General features: G+C 36.4%; 1 protein-coding gene across 1 annotated transcript in view; it reads right to left on the bottom strand.

The window, feature by feature from the left end:
- ZRANB3 (zinc finger RANBP2-type containing 3) overlaps positions 1-15,757 on the bottom strand; it is a gene marked incomplete at its 5' end in the record, with an annotated part of 36,785 nt that extends 21,028 nt beyond the window's left edge. The window contains 3 exons of the mRNA XM_080346342.1: positions 1,589-1,767; positions 3,065-3,083; positions 15,606-15,757. Of these exons, the coding sequence (XP_080202468.1) occupies positions 1,589-1,767; positions 3,065-3,083; positions 15,606-15,757 (350 nt within the window). The remainder of the gene's footprint in view (positions 1-1,588; positions 1,768-3,064; positions 3,084-15,605) is intronic.
- Positions 15,758-18,888: the final 3,131 nt, after the last annotated feature.

An 18,888-nucleotide genomic window follows, 5' to 3' on the forward strand; every position in this document is an offset into this window, starting at 1 on the left:
ATATTAAAATATTAATTAGTTCAACAGCTAACTCACTTGTAGCTAGGAAGACTCCTGGGAGTTAAACAAACAAAACCACAAGTTATCTTCTTCCTTTGTTGTTGAATAAAATGAAGTGATAATAGCTAAGGTGTAGTCTTTTTTAAAATCTTAAAAGATAAAATGGACAGAATTCTGTTTGCCATGTACTTTTGTCATAATTGCCCTTATTCCACATTTCTCCTTTCTGCATTCAGCATTATAAGCATTAAGTTTGTGTGCATTTTAGCTAAACAGCTTAAAAAAAGGCTCATTAGATCCTTATTTTAGTTCCGTTATTCCTATGATAACCAAAATTTAAGCTTATCAGTAGCAACAACCCCAGATTAAGCTTTTAAAATGCACTTTCGGTTGGATTTCTCTGGTTACCACACGGAAGGTTCCAAGCTACTGTCTCATCTGCACATCTTGACAGTCAAGTCACTTTCTGGTACTCCCCAGACAACATGAAGATAAGTCTCCCTTATCCAGAAGTTTCAGAACAACATCTAGACATTACCCTGAAATCAACCAAGTCTTTTACAGTAAAACAGACTAAAAAATACCCTTGTAATTCAGTGTAATAGGAACGTTTTTCTAATAAAACACAAGACATGTAATCCCTCTTTGATGAAATCATGCTATTAAGTCTAAAGATAGAAAGCCTAGGTCATTATGACCTTTTCAGTTATTTAGAGAATACTTCTTCCAACTTACAAATTTTCTCAGTGTGCTAAATAGAATTTTAACAGTAATTACTTCCTTACTTCGTAACGTATACTAGGAGTTTTCCAAAAATGTGTTTAAAATGTTTTAGAGAAGCTAATGAATACAAGCTAATTTAGAGGTGAGAAATAACTGTATATATTTGAGATACACTGAAGTAATCTAATTTTCAGCAGACAAGCACTTGTTACTTTACAAATCCCAGACCTCTCAGTTTCAAAAAAGATGAGTAACTACTGTAATATAATAACACAAAACTGGGAGGAGTGGCTGATACACTAGAGGGACCTCGACAGGTTGAAGAAATGGGCTGAGAGTAGGTAGGAATACATGCTGGGGGCCACCCTGCATGGAAAGCAGCTTGGCAGAAAAGGACCCAGGATGCTGGTGGATACCACGCTGAACATGAGACACTGAAAGAGGACAGTGAAGGGCCATGAAGATGATGAAGGGACTGGAGCATCTCTCCTGTGAGGAAAGGCTGCCTGGGACTGTTTACCCTAGCAACAAGGCAGTTCAGGGTGTTTCTTATTAATATATATAAATACCTGAAGGGAGAGTGCAAAGAGGACAGAACGAGGCTCCTCTCCGTGGTGCCCTGTGACAGGACCACATGCAATGGGCACAAACTGAAACACACGAGGTTTCCTCTGAACATCAGGAAACACTCTGGAGTGACTGAGCACTTGGAACAAGTTTCCCATAGAGGTTGTGGTGTTTCCATCCTTGGAGACATTAAAAAACTACCTGGACACAGTCCTGGGCAACTGGCTCTAGGTGGCCCTGCTTGAGCAGGGAGGGGTTGAACAAGCCTTTCTATAGAAGAAACATGAACTTTACTCACCCAATATCAGTTTTGTTCTGAATTATGCTAATATCATCTGGAGAGAGTTCTGGAATCCACTTCTCCATCTCATCAACCCAAGGGTATCTCAGAGATGAAGGCACTACAATTAAGAGAGGCCATTCGTTTTTGTAGTAATAGGAAATGGCAATTGCTTGAATTGTTTTACCTAGCCCCATCTGGGAAAAGAAAATAAAAGAAAAAAAAGTAAAATAGAAGTTTCTGTTCAGAAAGCATATTCCATTCAGGAGACAAAAATATTTGTGAAGACAGAACCAGATAAGGGAAGCAAAGCCAAAGAGCTAGTTACACAGTATCTATTTCATTGTCAACCATGGATAATATTTTATGAAAGAAGATGCTTCTCTTTAAATGGATTAATACATATGTTATATCTGGTTAGCTCATTAAACCTGAAATAAGCATTTCCATTCATTTCAGAGGATTTTCTGTTCAGGGCCTGAAGAATAAAGGAAGATCTATATGAAGAACTCTGCTTTTGACTCAGTAGGTCAACAAAAATAAACTATTAATATTTCTTTCATTCACCGTAGCTACCAGCTTCTCTTTATTCTGTAACACAGAAGAGGAAGTCCACCTAGTGGAGAATTCAGATTTACAGACAAGATATATATTTAACAAGAAAGTTACACTGCACAAAACTTTTCCCAGTGTCAGACCTAATGTCATGAAGTATGTACTATTTATTTCAGAATAAGCATATCTCGCAGTACTTTTTATTGCTAATAATTATTCACGCTTTATATTGTCAAGCAAGGAAGGAAATAAGAAACTTTGTTTTAATGAACAAATAGCTACTGCTGGTATTTTGATTTTTCCCAAGCTTCCCTTTTCTCCTCCCCTAAATGCTTTTCTATTCTCCACAGTTCCCAGAAATTTCACATTCCATGCCAGGAGAGTTTAGCTCCAGCTGTATTAAGATTTTTATAGTATGAGGAGATGCTTTAATCCTAGTAATCCATCTCTCTCCCTCTGCCTGCCAGTGTTCCAAAAAAACCCAAATTAGAATTGGGAGACTATATCAATCCCCACACATTACCTCTTTTTCAGTAAGGTTTTATAGTGAGAACACATCAAGAACATAATACTCTTTTACTAATATGCTTCTGTGAGAAGAAATGCTGGACTCAAATTTCCCTAATATGGACTAGAATAAAATACAATTTTTTTAATGTATTTAAAAGTAATTATTTCCACTATTACTTATAGTAGATCAGTACCTTTGAGAAAATTCAACTTTGTAAGGCATATCTTCTGAAAGATTCTTTTACGCTCATGTCAGGTTTCATTTTGTTCCCTACTCAGATATTTTCAGAATATCTGCTGAAGATCACAGGAATTAGGCTTCTTTCATTACCAACCTTTCTGCCCACATCTCAGACAAAAGAAGTCACATCTACATGAAGTACATTAAAACAAGAAAAATGGTGTTGTAGGAACAGGAATACCACTTACCTCATCAGCAATCATACACCTAAAAAAGAAAGAAGAAGAGAGGGGAAAAAGCAGAAATTAATAGTAAATATAACAACTAAACCAATACTTATGTATTGTTTACTATAAATTTAAGTTATGGATTCACTGAACCAATGAAAGGAAAAAAGCAGACTTCATTCCTAGAGATATCAACTACAATAGGTAAATTGGGTACGAATTTGAAAGTATGCTTGCCAATTATTCTAAAAACATATATTTAATTTGTTAGCATTACTGAAGAACTTGCATTGTAATACTGAATTGCTGCTTCGGTCTAGTGCTATATTAATTGTAACCCTGAGAGACATTTTGAAGGCAAGAAGTGCATCTTTTTTTTAGTTATTTTTCAGAAACAGCAATGTTTTTGTTGCTTCGTGATTAACAATTATTTATATGTCAGATTGATTTTCAAAACCTGCTTTCCAGAGCTGTCACATTTGTTTTGAAATAGAAACACACTCTCTCCCCCACTAATCATACTAGCTAAACTATTAGAAAATAAACTTGATTTTTTTCCCATTTTAGAGTCACCTAATTAATGCTACTCCATGTAAAGACAATGATCACTCCAAGTCCCCAGTCAAAACTAGTAAATTTTGTTCAGCACATTTACATTTTCTAAACACTAAATGCCATCTTTGATATAATTTTATTGTGGGTATTTTAAGCTATTTAGTTTATTTCAGTGATTTAGTACATACATTCTTCACTCAAGTAGGGTCCAGGGAACTTAAATGTTCCCAGCCCAGGCAAGTTGCTTCATCAAATCTTTGAGACTGGATAAAGGACAAAGGAAATTATTTGATGGACATCTGGTTAAGTCATTAAATGGGTGTTGCGACATCTTTCCAAATGTGCACCCTCAGCTATTTTACAAACTCAGCTCTTGGTTATTTCACAAACTTTTACTTCCACTACTTTATAGGCTTTTCCAAGCTGGAAAACAAAAACACAAAACAAATAAACAAAACCCCCTCAAAAATCTAACCAACAAGCCTATCCAATTCAAAAGCATTACCTAAATAATTACAAGAACTTTTTTCCTACCTCTAGAAAATAGTACATAAAACATGTAGATTAAATTGATATATACTAATAAATTCAGAGGAAGGCACTAGTCCAAGCAAAAACTGTGAAGATAAGAAAGCTGAGGAGAAAACCCACTCCCTTTAAGTCTTACAGCAAAGTGATGACTTACGGTTCCCTTTTCTCCTACAGCAACCCTGGACTGCATGAGGATACAGATTTACTAACTATCTTCTGACCAGAATCAATGCCGGGAATTCCAAGGCAATATCTCACCCAAAGCGTGAATTTTTGAAGCTTTGTAAGGATTGTCAGAGTTCAACAGCAATACCTGCTTGGGTTGCAGGTAACTAATCAGCAATTAGATGATTTTTCCAGCTACTAAGTAATCTAGGAAGTTTTTCAAGCATTGTATAATTTTCTATATTGTCAGAAAAAGCAAACTGGAATAATAACTCCCACCAGCTGGCACCACGGTGCCACACAAAGGGCACGGGCTTCATCAAACCACTGACTGAAATGCAGCAGTGGGTGCTGCTCATTGAACTAAGTGACAGCAATAGACTGACAGCTCTGTGCAGTCCATTGCTTCGCTTGAGGATTTATAAATGTTTACTGACAGGAAAAAAAGCACCAAGTCTTAGGAACTATCAAATGTTTCAAGTTCTGGAAGGGAACAAACTTTACAGGCCACTCTGCTGGTTTTCACCCTGGCTCAAGTATCCTTCTGCCTTGTGCTTTTCACTTGTTATCCCCAGTAGCTTTCAGCTGGGGACACAAACTGGTCTTGATGGGTTGCTCTGGGTGAAGTCTTCTTCAGAGTCTGTTCCCAGACACTGCAAATTCTAAAGAAGCTGAAACCACTCCTATGCCATATAACTAGATATGTGCTCACTGTACCATGTAACTCAATGTTCCTTCCATAAAAAAGTGGAAAAGTTCTTCCAGGTCTTTATGTCTATAATAAAATTTAACACACTGTATTTTGATACTGAAAACCTTTTGAAGTAACACAGAACTGCTTTTATAGTGTTAGGTGCTCTGAAGTTAGTGTACCTACCCAAAACCACAACAGAAATTGTCTTTTCTGCATGAATCCCAGCCACTTTATACTGATGATTAATGCTTGTTATAGCACCATCCACTTAGAGCTGCCATTGTGTCTAATGCCATGCATCTTGCCATGGGGAAAAAAGGACATTTCTGAGGTCAAAATAGAAATCTCAGAAGAAAATGTTCACTTGCACTTTTCAGACATGATGTGTGAGATACATGTTTGGTATCCCGAGAAAGAGGGCACACTGCTGTTTGCTCTCTCCATCTGCCAGTGTCAATCTTGAGGTCAACCATTTTCATCAGTATCTTTCAACTAACACACACACAAAAAAATTCAAAATGTTTCTTATATAACTTAATTTTTATAAGTAACAAACTATCTATTTGCAATAGCTTTGTAACCATCCAACCCCCCCAGTCATTAGGGATGGAGTGATGAAAACAAAGGAAAAAATTATAACAAAACAAACCTCCCCAGCTCCGTGCAGATTTACAAAAGAAAAAAGGCAGGAAGAGAATTATTTTTAGTGGCAACTCATGATTGTGGGGCCTAAATGCCTGTGATTTGCAGCTGGGCAAAGACATTTCTTTGCAGACAACTAATATACAATTCTAATTTTAAAATAATGACAGTTTTTGCTCACTTCAAAAACTGATTTATTTTTTTCCATTTACTAATAATACTCATTGTTAATTGTTTAAAGTGAAGTTTACAAAACAAGGCTTTCTTCTTGCAGATTCTTTCAAAGGCCATCTGCTTTCAGGACATTAATTGTGTTTTTAACAAACAGTCTGAAGCCTGAAATCAATTAGAGTGCACAGCAACTTAGTGTTGCAGAGTCCTTTAAACTCTTTATACAAATGCAAAAAATTAGTAAGACTATAGCAATTAGCTACAGAGCAGAGGCATCTAGGGAGTAAACCAAAGACCTTCAACAATATAGTATATTTAATATAAGGATATCAGAGCAAATGCACAAATACAGCAATAACCAAGAGTCTATTGCATCAAAGTAGCATCTGGTAGTATCTGGTGGTAAGGAAATGCGGTAAAGAGGACAGGAATACAAATATTCCTTGTCAACTTGTGCTGACAAATACAGTATTTCTCAACATATCAACTTATATTTTAGCAGAATTGCATAAATAATGAAGTGTTAATTATGTCAGTTCAGACACACAGAAATTAAAGTGAGACTACATAAGATTGTATTACACATTTGGTATATGTGAACTATTTGGACCCTCTTTTTTTTCAGGATAACAAGCTAAAATGAAGAAATTCAGAGTGATTTACAAATTGCTCTGACAATTAGAAGCTGGATAGCAATTAAAATAAAAGGTTTTAAAAACATGTCAACCACAGTAACAGATGTTTTTTCCATAAAATGAGATTTTTTTTTTCAATAGAGTGAACTGTAGCCACTCTAACTTTTTTTACTTCAGTATCTGCCAAAGAATAAAAAGTTGTTCCGCTTTTCTTTTTGCACTTTTTACAGTATGCTGCTATAGGGTATCTTCTGTTTTCATGTGTATTAACTTCCACCTAATATGTCAGAAATAAAACTTCTTACATAGAAGTGAGAAAGGTCCTGGCTTTTAAGTGTTTATAGAGGCTCAACGTTTTGTTGCTGGTAAATAAATGGAAGTACAAAGTAACTGCCATCATTTTATCTATAATGTAACCACTCCTAAAAGATAATCATGGTAAAGTGATCAACACCATTTTATCTTCTATGTTTCTGCAGTACCAATACAAATAGGGATTCCACAGAAATGCCCATGTGCTTAAAAGTTACATATCTAGGGTGATTTTTCGCTTTTTACTTAAGTTTTCATTCTCTTTTGCCACTCAATAATGAAATAGCTTTGTCATAAGTCATTTCAATCTGCTTCCTTTACTTGCAACCCATACATTTAGTCATTTAAACACTTGACTAGACACAGATTTATATGAATCAGGTGCACAAAGTAGTTTTTAAAGCTCCAGTTAGAGTATGCGAATGTGTTAAGTCCTCTGTTATGATGCAGCCAGCAACATGAATCACTGCTTTGATCCACACTGTTCATACTCCAATTCCTGAAGTACTACAGTTTTAAAATTGCTGATTTATGCCAATTATTTAATATTATTGACACTTACACGCGATAGGAGTTTTGACATGACACACAGGATGAGACTGTGATACAATTTGAAGTTGATAAGCCAAACATAAGTGGAAATTAAGAATATTAATATTATTTTATGACTTAATGCATTTTAGAGCATTCATCCTCTGTAGCTTTCACAGTTTTAGAATAAGAACCTCAAAGATGTCTGCTTAATGTAGTTACAAAATACGACAAGTCCAATATTTTTTCATTAGACTCAGGACAATGAAAATAGCTTAATATTACTGAGAGGGAAACCATAAAGTGTTCCCCATTTATAATCTCAAAAATTACATTTGAAATGTAAAGAACTTCCCCATCATTATAGCCCAGATCACACAGAACTTATAAGAAGTCTAATAGATTCATTAAGCTGTTAAAAAGCAACACTTTACATTTTGCTTTACATAACCTTAAAAATATGCAGCCTCTATTTAAAAATAGCTTCAGTATGTTCTATATTTTTGCAGTCAGACAAGCTGCCAACATGAACATAAAGGTTCCATGCTGTCAAAGCAGAAGAAACAGATCTTCAGCTACACTGAAGGGACAAATATGTATTTTTGTTTCACATATTTTGACTGCAAGAAGACAGACTTCTTGTTCTCTGAAGTTCAATTAGTCATTTCCTCTCAACTGGTAGTTACCCAATCTGAGCTTCATCATTCATACCCCATCTGTTCCTATGACACCTTAATAATAGCTCTATCCAAGAATATAAATCAGAGCTATGATACGCAGTTTCATATCCTGTTATAAGCTCAGCCCACATGGTCAAAAGTTTCAGAGAAGCAGGGAAAAATATCATTTAAAGTGTCTCAGTTACTCTCAGCAGCAAAGTTCAACAGTGCAAAAAGCACCACAGTCAATGGCAAGTTCTTTCAGATACTTTCCCATTTCATTTTTAATTGTTTCCTTCTTCACAGTGAATCCTGTAGGTAGCATTTGAATCCCTGCCCATTTATCAAGGAAATCTGTTTTTTTTTTTTCCCTAACAGAAAGCATCAGAATCTCATTGGGATGCAGCATATTCTGCTACAATCTTCCTACTCTTCATAACCTCTTTGCAGTCGTAGGGTTAGCAATGGGCTTCAGACACTGTGGTATCTCACATAGATAGAAGGGAACCATATAGTCTGGTGTCCACTAGGATTTAACAACCCTTTTGATTTGAAGATGTATTTGCTTTAAAATAAAACTACATTTTCCATTAAAATGCAAACACAAAGAGCAAAACTGGAAGCTTTGTGTGACAACATATCCGGGTAAGTGAATATGCATGCAGAGAAGAGAGCAACAAGTCCACTGTGCTGGTTCACCTCAGGTGTACATAGGTCCAAAACCTTAGTGTTAATCCCCACACAAATGCAAGCACCTGAGGTTATGCACAAAACCCATCGCTGTGTTTGAAGTTTTCTTCTAGATATAAAGAACCACATAATTTATGGGACCACACAAGGCTGGATGAATCAGAAGGCCAGAAGCAGATAGTCATGAGTTAGGATGCATTATTGGAACAGTCTTGTAGAGGTCTCAAGCACCAAGCAAAAGTGCATGTACAGAGTCTTACTACAGCAAACCTTGGCAAGAAACTAGAAGTTAGGAAAAAAAGAAAAATAAAAAAAAGAAACTAATAAAGAAAGCCAAAAGCTAGCCCTGTGGAAGCTCTGGTCAGGAAGGTTCTGCCTCTGGAAGGACTGAAAGCATAACTTTTCTAACCTCAAAAGCGTACAGAAAGAGCTCCTGGTAGCGCCGATGTCAAGATTGGAACCAACTTTGCAAAGCGAAAGGAGAAGCAGATCTTTAAAATCTTACGTAGATGAGTTGATTGGAGAAGCAGAAGGAAACTGAGGCTAAGCTCATGTAGCATATGTTATATAGCCACGTGAAAACAGTCTGCATCAGAAAGAGGTTAATACTAAACCAGATTCATAAAAATGAGTTTCAGAGAAGGAAAAAATGTTTAAATGAAAATAATTTCTATTTCTGTGTGTCTGGGTTACATTTAGGTCATCTCTTTTAAAATTTTAGCAATATTAACCAAGCAAACAATATAGAGTTTCTTATATTAATTATGTCTAATTCAGCAAAGTATCTTTGCAAAGATGAAGAATTTCATTTTGAACTTCGCTCTTGCAAGAAGACCAATTAATAACACACAGGCATATATCTAAGGTCTATATAACCACGAATCCGACAAAGTCATACAGTCAGTGCTAGAGCTTTCTTGTAACTACAGAAATACTTTGCAATCATATTCTGTCTAAACTAGACAGTTCTGCTTCCTTACACAGAGGATTAAAAGCTAATGGGCTATAGCAACCCAATACACCTACTCCTTGCTTGTGGGGATAATTTAACTTGTGTATTAATTTTCAACAGCTATTTATGCAGAAAAAAATAGTTAGAACCACAGGTAACTTTTTCAAATGCATTTTCGAATACAAATACTCAAAGCAGTAGCACTTCATTTCTTAAAACACTGAAAAATTTTGTTACTACTCAAATAAATTAAAGCTGATTTTGTTAATGCACCCTCTGGAACATGCTGTACAGAGGAAGCTTGCATCTCTTTTTCACTAGTGTGGGTGTCCTGATATTCTTGGGATTCTCACCTACTCATGTGAGTCAGTTTTATATAACGCTACAACATATAATTTACCTCCTACTCGCAAGCCAACACTTTAGCACTAACATCTTAACCAAGGGTTATTTAAGGAATCTGAACTTAGTACATTTTTATATAAAACTGTGCAAGCACATTTGTGTGTCAGTAATCACAGCGTGCTGTCCTAAAACTAGAACAAAGAGAGCTGACTTCCTTGCAAAAATAATCAAGGTTGTTTCACCAAAAATAGAGCCCCAGAAGATTTAAGCTAGCTTATACCCTTGCTCTTGAACTACACTAAGTATTAAAAAAAACCCCAAAAAACAAACAACCCTAAATCTAATGTAAAATGCACTGAATTGCCACATCTGCAGTGTTAATGATTCTCCAAAGGAGTGTAAAGGAGGAGAGTTGTGCTGTCTCACGCTTTCCTCCAACACTCCTCAACATATACCTGAAAAAAACATCTAAAATGCTTTACTAAAATCTGAAAGCTACAAGAACACATTTACCAATATATTGTAGTAGCTTTCACAAAAATGTGTGGAATAACACATATCAAAGTGGTCAAGTTAAAGGTTAAGCTCAGATACTTCAATAGGTTTTTAGAATATATTAATTGAACTGTTAATTGATAAAAATTCTAGTCAAGAACACACCTAATAGTGATAATGAAAACACTTTACCTACTCAGTTGCTGACTTCAGAGACAAATTGGTTCCCTGGCTGACTTAATGCAAGAAAAATTTACTTCAGTTAATTGGAACAGTTGGAACAACATCAACTAATTTCAGCTACTGACAATCTAGGCTACAAACCTTAACCTCGGTATTAATTGGTGTGTCTGAAATACCTGGGATCAACAGTAGCTCTTCCTTAGAATGCAGTCTAATGGCTTTTAATGAAATGTAGTTACTTATGGTTACTTTCTCAAGTGACCCACTCCCTGCAGTGATCTGCACTGCAAGAGCTACAGAAGAACTAGTCTCTGCATGTCTTCCTCCTTTAAAGTTAGCTGAAACAGGCAAGAAAGAAAAGAATTACCTAGAAAAATGTCTCTTCACTAGTCTCCCCATTTTCAGTAGTTCCCAGATTCAATATCTTTTCCCTCTAGTACCCCAAGGTCTCGAAAACGGTGTTTAGTTTTCTCCTACACTTGGTTCCTTCTCCATACCAATACTTCAAAATACTTTTGTACCTTCCAAATACTTCAAAAACAACCATCCATTCAACTGTTGACAGACTATCCCACTTGTTTTCTGGCATATATCTCTGAACTAAGCAATTCTGCTGATCTGTATTGATTTATTTCCTCTACTCTAACTTGTCCCCCCTTCAATACAATACAAAGACATCATAAAGTATGTGGATTTAAATTGTTTACCCAGCTACCTTTGGGTAATTTTCTCTTCTGCCTATGTTCTCCCCCTCCTTCCAACTTCCATTAAGTTAGTCAGAATCTGACTCATACTTGTTTAAGACCTTACTTTTTCTCACTTGCATTAAAGCAGCTTGTCTCACATACTCAAAGCGGATCGTTTCCAATCTGCTCATAGTTAAACACCAGATTTTTCATTTTGGATTCTCCCATGGCAAACTTTCATCGCACACAGCTAACACTAAAACCATTTCCCCTGTCTCCATCACTGCTGACAACCTATTACCTACACTTGTAGTCTTTATCTCACTTGGTTCTTCTATTCCATTCTAACAAATTGTGCCCCATATTTCTAATACTCTGTATTTTCTTCTCTCTTCTGGCTGCTAAAATTCCACATTTAAGATCAGGTGATTTTTCCGATTACTACCATTTCTTTTTTCTGTTCTTAAATCTTTTTTTTTTTTTAAAACTGCACACAATTCCTCTCCCGATTGACACTCTACATTCACTTATTGACAATGCATTTTTTGGTTCCATTTGAATTGCTTCCCAGTTCCTCCAGCATCACTGCCAAACAAGCCTCCCTGGCCATGAAAGCTCTGCAGATTTTGGCTCAGTCTCTCATTCATAATTCCTGCATCTGCACCTCATTCTGTGAGCTAGTGTCTTCATGTAATCATCTCTCTCTCTCTCCTTTGGCACTTGTCAGATGTGAAATGTACTCAAAAACATTACAAACCAACGTCTTTAAAAAAAAGAAAACTTTCTTTAAAAATACGGTACGTACAGAGCTACCACATATTTAATTGCTGAAAAGTATTAAATTAACTGTTTGATCTTCTACATGTTCATTAAACAGTCACTCCATTCTTTTTCCCTAAGGATTACTGAGAGACTGAATACAATCCTTATCAGGACAATATTTCTGCATCTTAGATATTTTGCCCAAACTTCTACCACTTTTCCCAGAGTATTATGCTTTGACACTGTCACCTCCTCTTCGATAACACCTGACCATGGGCTGGCGACTTCTCAGTACTGTTTTTGCCTTCATTCTCAAGTCAGCCTTTTCCTGCATACTTCACAGATTTTACATGGAAATTCCACTCTGTTGCTCAGAAAAACTAAACGAAATAGGCAAGATGACATGTTTACTTTAAGGTTTTCAGTTTATGCCTCTTCACTTGCAAATAGGTTATCCTGAGCTCTCAAGAAATGGGGATTTGTACACATATTCCCAAACAATGACTAATAACCAGCAAAGAGCAGAGAGAATTGCTCACCTCCATCTCCCAACAGCGTACCCACAACTGAGGTGAAAAATCCTAAATATTTCCTAAGCCCATTGCTAAGAGTTTATATTCCTGGAAGGGACAAGTTTGTTGCTTTCTATTTAAGAGACAGTTTAAAGCACATATAAATAAATAAATACATATTTTTAAAAGTAACTTACACTTTTCCTGGAAGAGAAGCATACCAATAAAATAGTTTTCAAGAACAGAATTTGTGTGCACCAATCTTTTCTGCACGTTAATGTTTGAGGTTTTAAGTAAAGGTCAAATATTGTTTCTATCCCTAGGTACCTGTCCCCAAGTGCACTTCTGCAGGATTATTTCTAGGAAGGAATAAACAGACATGCAGTTATTTACCTTTAAGGCATGTATCTGAACTAAAAGGTTATCTTAGCCTGTGTTGAACTGTACACTGTCTTAGTGGCTCTAGAATTATTATTGCCTAGAAAAGTGTTAGGTAGTCTCTGTTAGTGTAGACAATACCTCTGCAGCACCTACTGAAAAAGCCTTTGATTCATTTACTAATTAATCAAAAGCACAAATCACAACACCATACTTATTTTTTGCTCTGCGAAAATACAAGGGAATTAATAGCTTCTTCCCAGCCCCTTCCATGCAAGAAACAAAAGTTTGTCCTAATAATAAATACTTTTTCACAGTGGGTGCTTGTCTAACCTAAGATAATATTAATTGAATCTCTTCAGTCAACAACAGAACACTTTCTCTACACCAGTTCCCTGCCACTGCAGCAAAGCATGGATTAAGTGATGACTGCAAAGGGAGTGCATAGCCTGAGGGAGAGAAGAAAGAAGAGCTGAGATGCACATACTGTTTACTTCAAATCTTATGTTTATGTATTTTTTAAACTAGAAAAGACACTTGTATGGAAAAGTACCAGACTCTGCTAAAATATACCACTGGGAATACTGAAAGAAGGCTTAAATCATTATGGAGTACACAAAAGAGAAAGACTAGGGAGAGCCAAGGGCTGACAAACTAATAAGAAAACTCAGCTACAAGCAGCAGAGACTCCTATATTGTTTAAGGACAGAAAGAAAATCAGGTCTGCCTAAGCAAGGGATAAATTTAAAAAAATACTCCTCAGGAAAGTCTGGCTTAATACATTCTACTTTACACAAAGGCTGGCTGAGGAGTGTACACCAAATCCTCAACTTAACCCAGCTAACGTAAAGAATTTGCTATGCCAAAGAATGAGATTTCTTGCAATCGTTACAAAAATACTTTCATAGGCATGCCACATTAAAAACATTAGTGCCGTATTACTCAGTCTTTTGTTAGTGAAGGGTTTCAAGAAAAGAAAACATAAAGGTCATTACCCTAAGTAAAATAACATAATTCTCTCCTTGCCAGAGGGTCATCAGCCTAGGTATCCTGAACTTTTTTAGGTACTTATTGCAGACAACTGTTACTTCTCAAAAAAAAAAAGGAAGAAACATCTGATTAAAAATTATCTAGCCCTACAGTTAAGCTGTTTCCTGAGAAAAGTCTGTAACAGACAAAAAGCTGCAAAAGATTATGCCACTTTCAAATATATCCACTAGCCTACACTAATTAACATTAAAGAAACACGTCTTCTGTTATTTCACTCTTTGTATACAAAAATGCATCTCAATTACATACTTTATAAACCTCACTTTCCCTTATTAGAATCAGATCAACTGAGATATGGTAGCCAAGTGCTTGGGATTTAATAAATCAAACAATAACGTAGACTTTACTGTCTGTTCTAAGTCTTAGCGATCCATTAAAACCATAGGCATTCATTCTCACAGTCACACTGTGTAGCAGGATCATACCTAATATGACCAGCAGTCACAGGGAAATCAGTGCAAATACAGCATAAAGCCTTTTCAATCTCAGATTTGCAGGTCAATGGCTGGGCTCATCTTTTACTCTGGCAGCATAAAACAGATGGCTTGCTTCACTCCCTGAAGACAGCAATGTTATAATTGTTGAAGGTTTTTGGCCAAATGAATAGAATTAAAGCAAAAAATTTCAGAGGAAATTTTACTTGATCAAAAGTTCCATGCAACTGCAGGACCTGATGATAAACTTTTCCTTTCCAATTTTACACCTTTAGAGATATGCACATTTCTACCGAAAAAAAAAGAAAAAAAAAAATCACAGAAGTCAGCCATCAACCCCCTTAGACCCTAAGCCTCTTGTTCTGAGCAAGATGATGATCAGAAACTACCTTATCCTTCTTTAAAATGTAAGCTAAAATAATTTAATTTGTGCCAGACTTCTAAAATGTTGTTACTTTCCAAAAGAACAACATGCAGTAGTTTCATGGGTTTAGGTTACCATTGCCTAAATTTTCTAAAAAATTTATAAATGTGGGAATAGCATTTCCCTTCCCTCTTCTTTGCCCCTGTAACTTAGTAACAGGCTCTTACTCAACAAAATATTTCCAGCCTCTGATGCATAAACTATTTTTCTGACTTATCAGGTACTTAATTGTTGAATACCTGCTCCATCAGTTGCTGCACTTGCTAACTGAGCACTTTGTAAGTCTTCTGCTGTGCTGTTGCAGCTCAGTGAGCTCCAGAACACCCTGATTACATGCCAGAATTGTACCAAGTTTAAAATAGAATACCACACAGATGCATCAAGATCTGTTAGTCATTCTCTTAACAGCTCTACCATGCCATTAAGAACTAAAGAAGCAAATGTGAATTAACTTATTTTAAGAATTCTCTATTAACATGACAAAAAGGATGGTCCTACTGATACCAGCCTCCTCTTATATGAGGAGATCTTTGATACTACAACACTTTGTCACATAATGCATTATTAAACATTTCTTCATCCTCTGGGGAAAAGACAAAACAACCCTCATTTTAAACCAAGTTACCTTACAGTTTACGAAAGATTCCTGTAACCTAACTCACCGAAGAGCTGCTGGTAGTGCATAGCCTTTGTAAAAATGAATTTCCATTTACCTAAAATAATTATTTTTAGCATAGGATACAATGAGAATTTTACCTGCCATTTCTCTGAAGTGCAAATATGATGCCTTTCTCCTGAAAAGGAAGCAGTTTCTTTCTCAGTCTTTCAGGTAGAAACGACAGCTTAGCATCAACATTTTCTGGATATGAAGCTTCAAGTGTAGGTGTTTCCTGGAATGTACCAGCCATGTTGAACCTAAGGGAAACAAAACAAAGAACGTTTTATTTAAAAGATAGGTCTACAATAATGTTACAGAATAAAGCTTCATGGAACAATAATAATCTCCCCATCTTGAAATATTCAATACCTACACAATTTTTCTCAAGTCTTTAGAATTCTCCCTAGATAGTATAAAATACTGCAGATGATGGAAGAAGAGCCCACCACCTCCATATCAATAAAATATTCTAACTATTCCAGTATGAAGATGTCAGCATATATCACTTCCTCAATGCTATGAAATAGTTATTTAAGAAAGTTCTCTATTAATGAATAATAGTTAGTGGCCATTCAAATAGAGGTTACTTATAGACATTGAAATGCAACTCTTTTAGTAAACATTTTCCGGAAAAGTTACAGGAAAAAAGGTTATTTAACCTTCTGATGATGGAACTAACAGTCCTCTAAAGTTCTTAATCCTAAGAATCAAACCAGGAAAAGGGGGCAAAACACATCCAGTTGGGGGAAAAGAAAAAAAGAAAGAAAAAAAAAATGGGGGAAGGAGGGGAAGAGTAAGGAACTTTATTCCCCTCTGAAAGAAATGATCTTAAACCACAGAATAAACCAGTGAAAATTCTCATACTGCTTCAGACTAAACATGTCACTTTTTTTTGTCCAAGGAAATAGGGTCAGAGAAGAAATACTAGCTTTTATTCTCTTGTAACTTTAATAGACTTTAGACAAACAAATGGTTAAAAAATCCAGTAGCAGTGTGCTAACTACACGAGGAAAGCAACAAATCTTTATAACAAAGCATTATCTAATTATTTTAGATTCATGACCTGCATGAGGAGCAGGATTACCTTAGCAAGTATAGGAACAAAGAGCATCAGCCAAAATATGCTTCCTGTATTGTTAACAGTAGATATAGTGCCAGCAGATTTGACAGCAAAATTCTGAGCATGTTGCGCTCAGATATTTTTATACTCATTTATTTCTGAAGCAACTGAGAAGAAGTCAGAGATGATTCGATGGGATTAACCATTATATTCAGAAAAGGAAATGTGCTGAGCTAAACGGTCACTCACTTCAGGGACCTGCAGGACTAAGTAACCTGTTTTTTTTAACACTGACTGGTTACAAAGACAGAGTTGGGGACAAGGCAAGTGATTAAAGAAATCAACATAATAAAGCATGATTACGCAAAACAGAGTTTGCAACAGTTTTCTTCTAACATCATGGATTAAAAGCAAGAAAGTAAACCAGATTGATTCAGATGAAATTATATGCCACAGTGAAAGAACAGCACCTCTGCATTCCCAAAGAATTCCATTCATGAAGTTTTATCTCCAAAACTTGATACACACTCTTCCAGCTGAAGTCACCTTCTCTTCACTGAAAATAATATAGCTATAACGGCACTACGCACACACATATGTATATCTCAAGTTGATAGAGCCGGGGCTTTTGTTCTAGTGCAACTATGCAAGCACCTTTTAACATTCCATATTCCACAGGTCTATGTCAGGTTAAACCTGAGCAATCCTCGCACCGGGGTGAGCCAGGGGATCCTCCAGGAAGTTTCCCCAGTGGGTGGGAAGCACCCAGTCCCTGTGAGACCTTCTCCATGGTGCTGAGCCCAGTGGAGGTGGCACGGGAGACCCTGGTGCTGCCTGGGGTCCCCTCACACTGCCAAGTCAGCTGGAGCCTGGCTTGTTGGACAGGTAATATTGTTGTAAAATCAGGGAAATCCAAAGGAAAAGGGAAAGAATAGAGGACTAGAGAGATCGGCAAAAATAGGCTATCGGGAATTTGCCACTGTTGGAGAAAAAACAAATCCAGCAGTCAGTACTGTTGACAAAAATGGCAGTAACAGCAAAAAAAAAAAATCCAAATCAAATAAAAAATGGACCACCAACCCACCTTGCTCCCTTCCACCCACAAACGACTTAATTGTTCCAAAAATCCACTAAAGTCTTGTAGAACTCTAAAAAAAGGAGGATTTTGCAGTATACTGTCACTGTCTTCATCAGTCAGACTAATGACATCCAGACAGACAGAAGATGAGTAAGCACTTTTTTTTGGTTATATTATGAGTTGTAGGTATACCTATCAAGATACACATCACAGACGTTCAGAGAACTGGAAAAAAAAAAAATGCTGCAGATCAACCCATGGTCAAGTCCATGAGATTATCATAGTGAAAGTACTGAACAGGGTAACACTGGAGAACGTCCGCACACACCTTCTGGGGCATCTATTACCACTTCTACAATGAAGTGGTGCATAACCACAACAATTTTAGCGTACCATTCTGCTGGACAATGAGGTGGGAAAAAGTGAATTATGCGGAGGAAAAAGTGAATTTAAATTTAAAAGATAAAGCAACATTCAAAGTTGAGGCATAAGGGTTGTATTTAGCATGGATTTTGGTCCATTCCATATTAAAATACTTAACTGGTAGAGAATCTATTTTAAGAAGCATATTCCTGAAGAGTTATCCTTTTTCCCACATGTAAAGCCCTAGAAATATTATAGCACATGTATGAAAACAATCTTAGCTGTAATCATAGATGTGTGTGTGCACATATATACACACATTTAAGGACTTCTGTATAAACATGGTTTTAACCCTGGGCTCAAAAACAAGTAACTCAAGGGTCTGAACACTTGATGTTCCTCACTGGATGAATACAAGTGATTCACACAGCAACAAGAACTTCACAGCTGGAGAGAGGCTGCTCTTGCGCTTTCAACAGCATGATCAAGGTACAGAAATCCCAGTTCTCAAGTAAGTCTGGTACTATCAGCAGAAAAACAGAATCTTTTGTCCCTTAATTCATATCGGGCCATGCACTCAAGATGCTAACCTAACAAGAGACAAGCCCAATGCTGCTAAACCTCCTCCTGATGCAGACATCTAACTGAAGACTTCTAGAACATAACCTGTCCAAGGATAAAGAAGGACACCTTTTGAATATCAACAGAATAGCCAGTTGCAGAGAAAGGAAATCTGGATTTCTCTTGCAAACCAGATATTTTGTGTTGTCTAAGTGTGATTGCACTACTGACTGTGACTTTTTTTTGTCTCCCATTTTTGTAAGTAGAATCTCATATCTCTAAAAAACCCTGTATTCTTCTACCCCAGGCCTCTGGATCA

The sequence above is a fragment of the Nesoenas mayeri genome (genome assembly GCF_963082525.1).
Source record: "Nesoenas mayeri genome assembly, chromosome: 6".
Taxonomy (NCBI): domain Eukaryota; kingdom Metazoa; phylum Chordata; class Aves; order Columbiformes; family Columbidae; genus Nesoenas; species Nesoenas mayeri.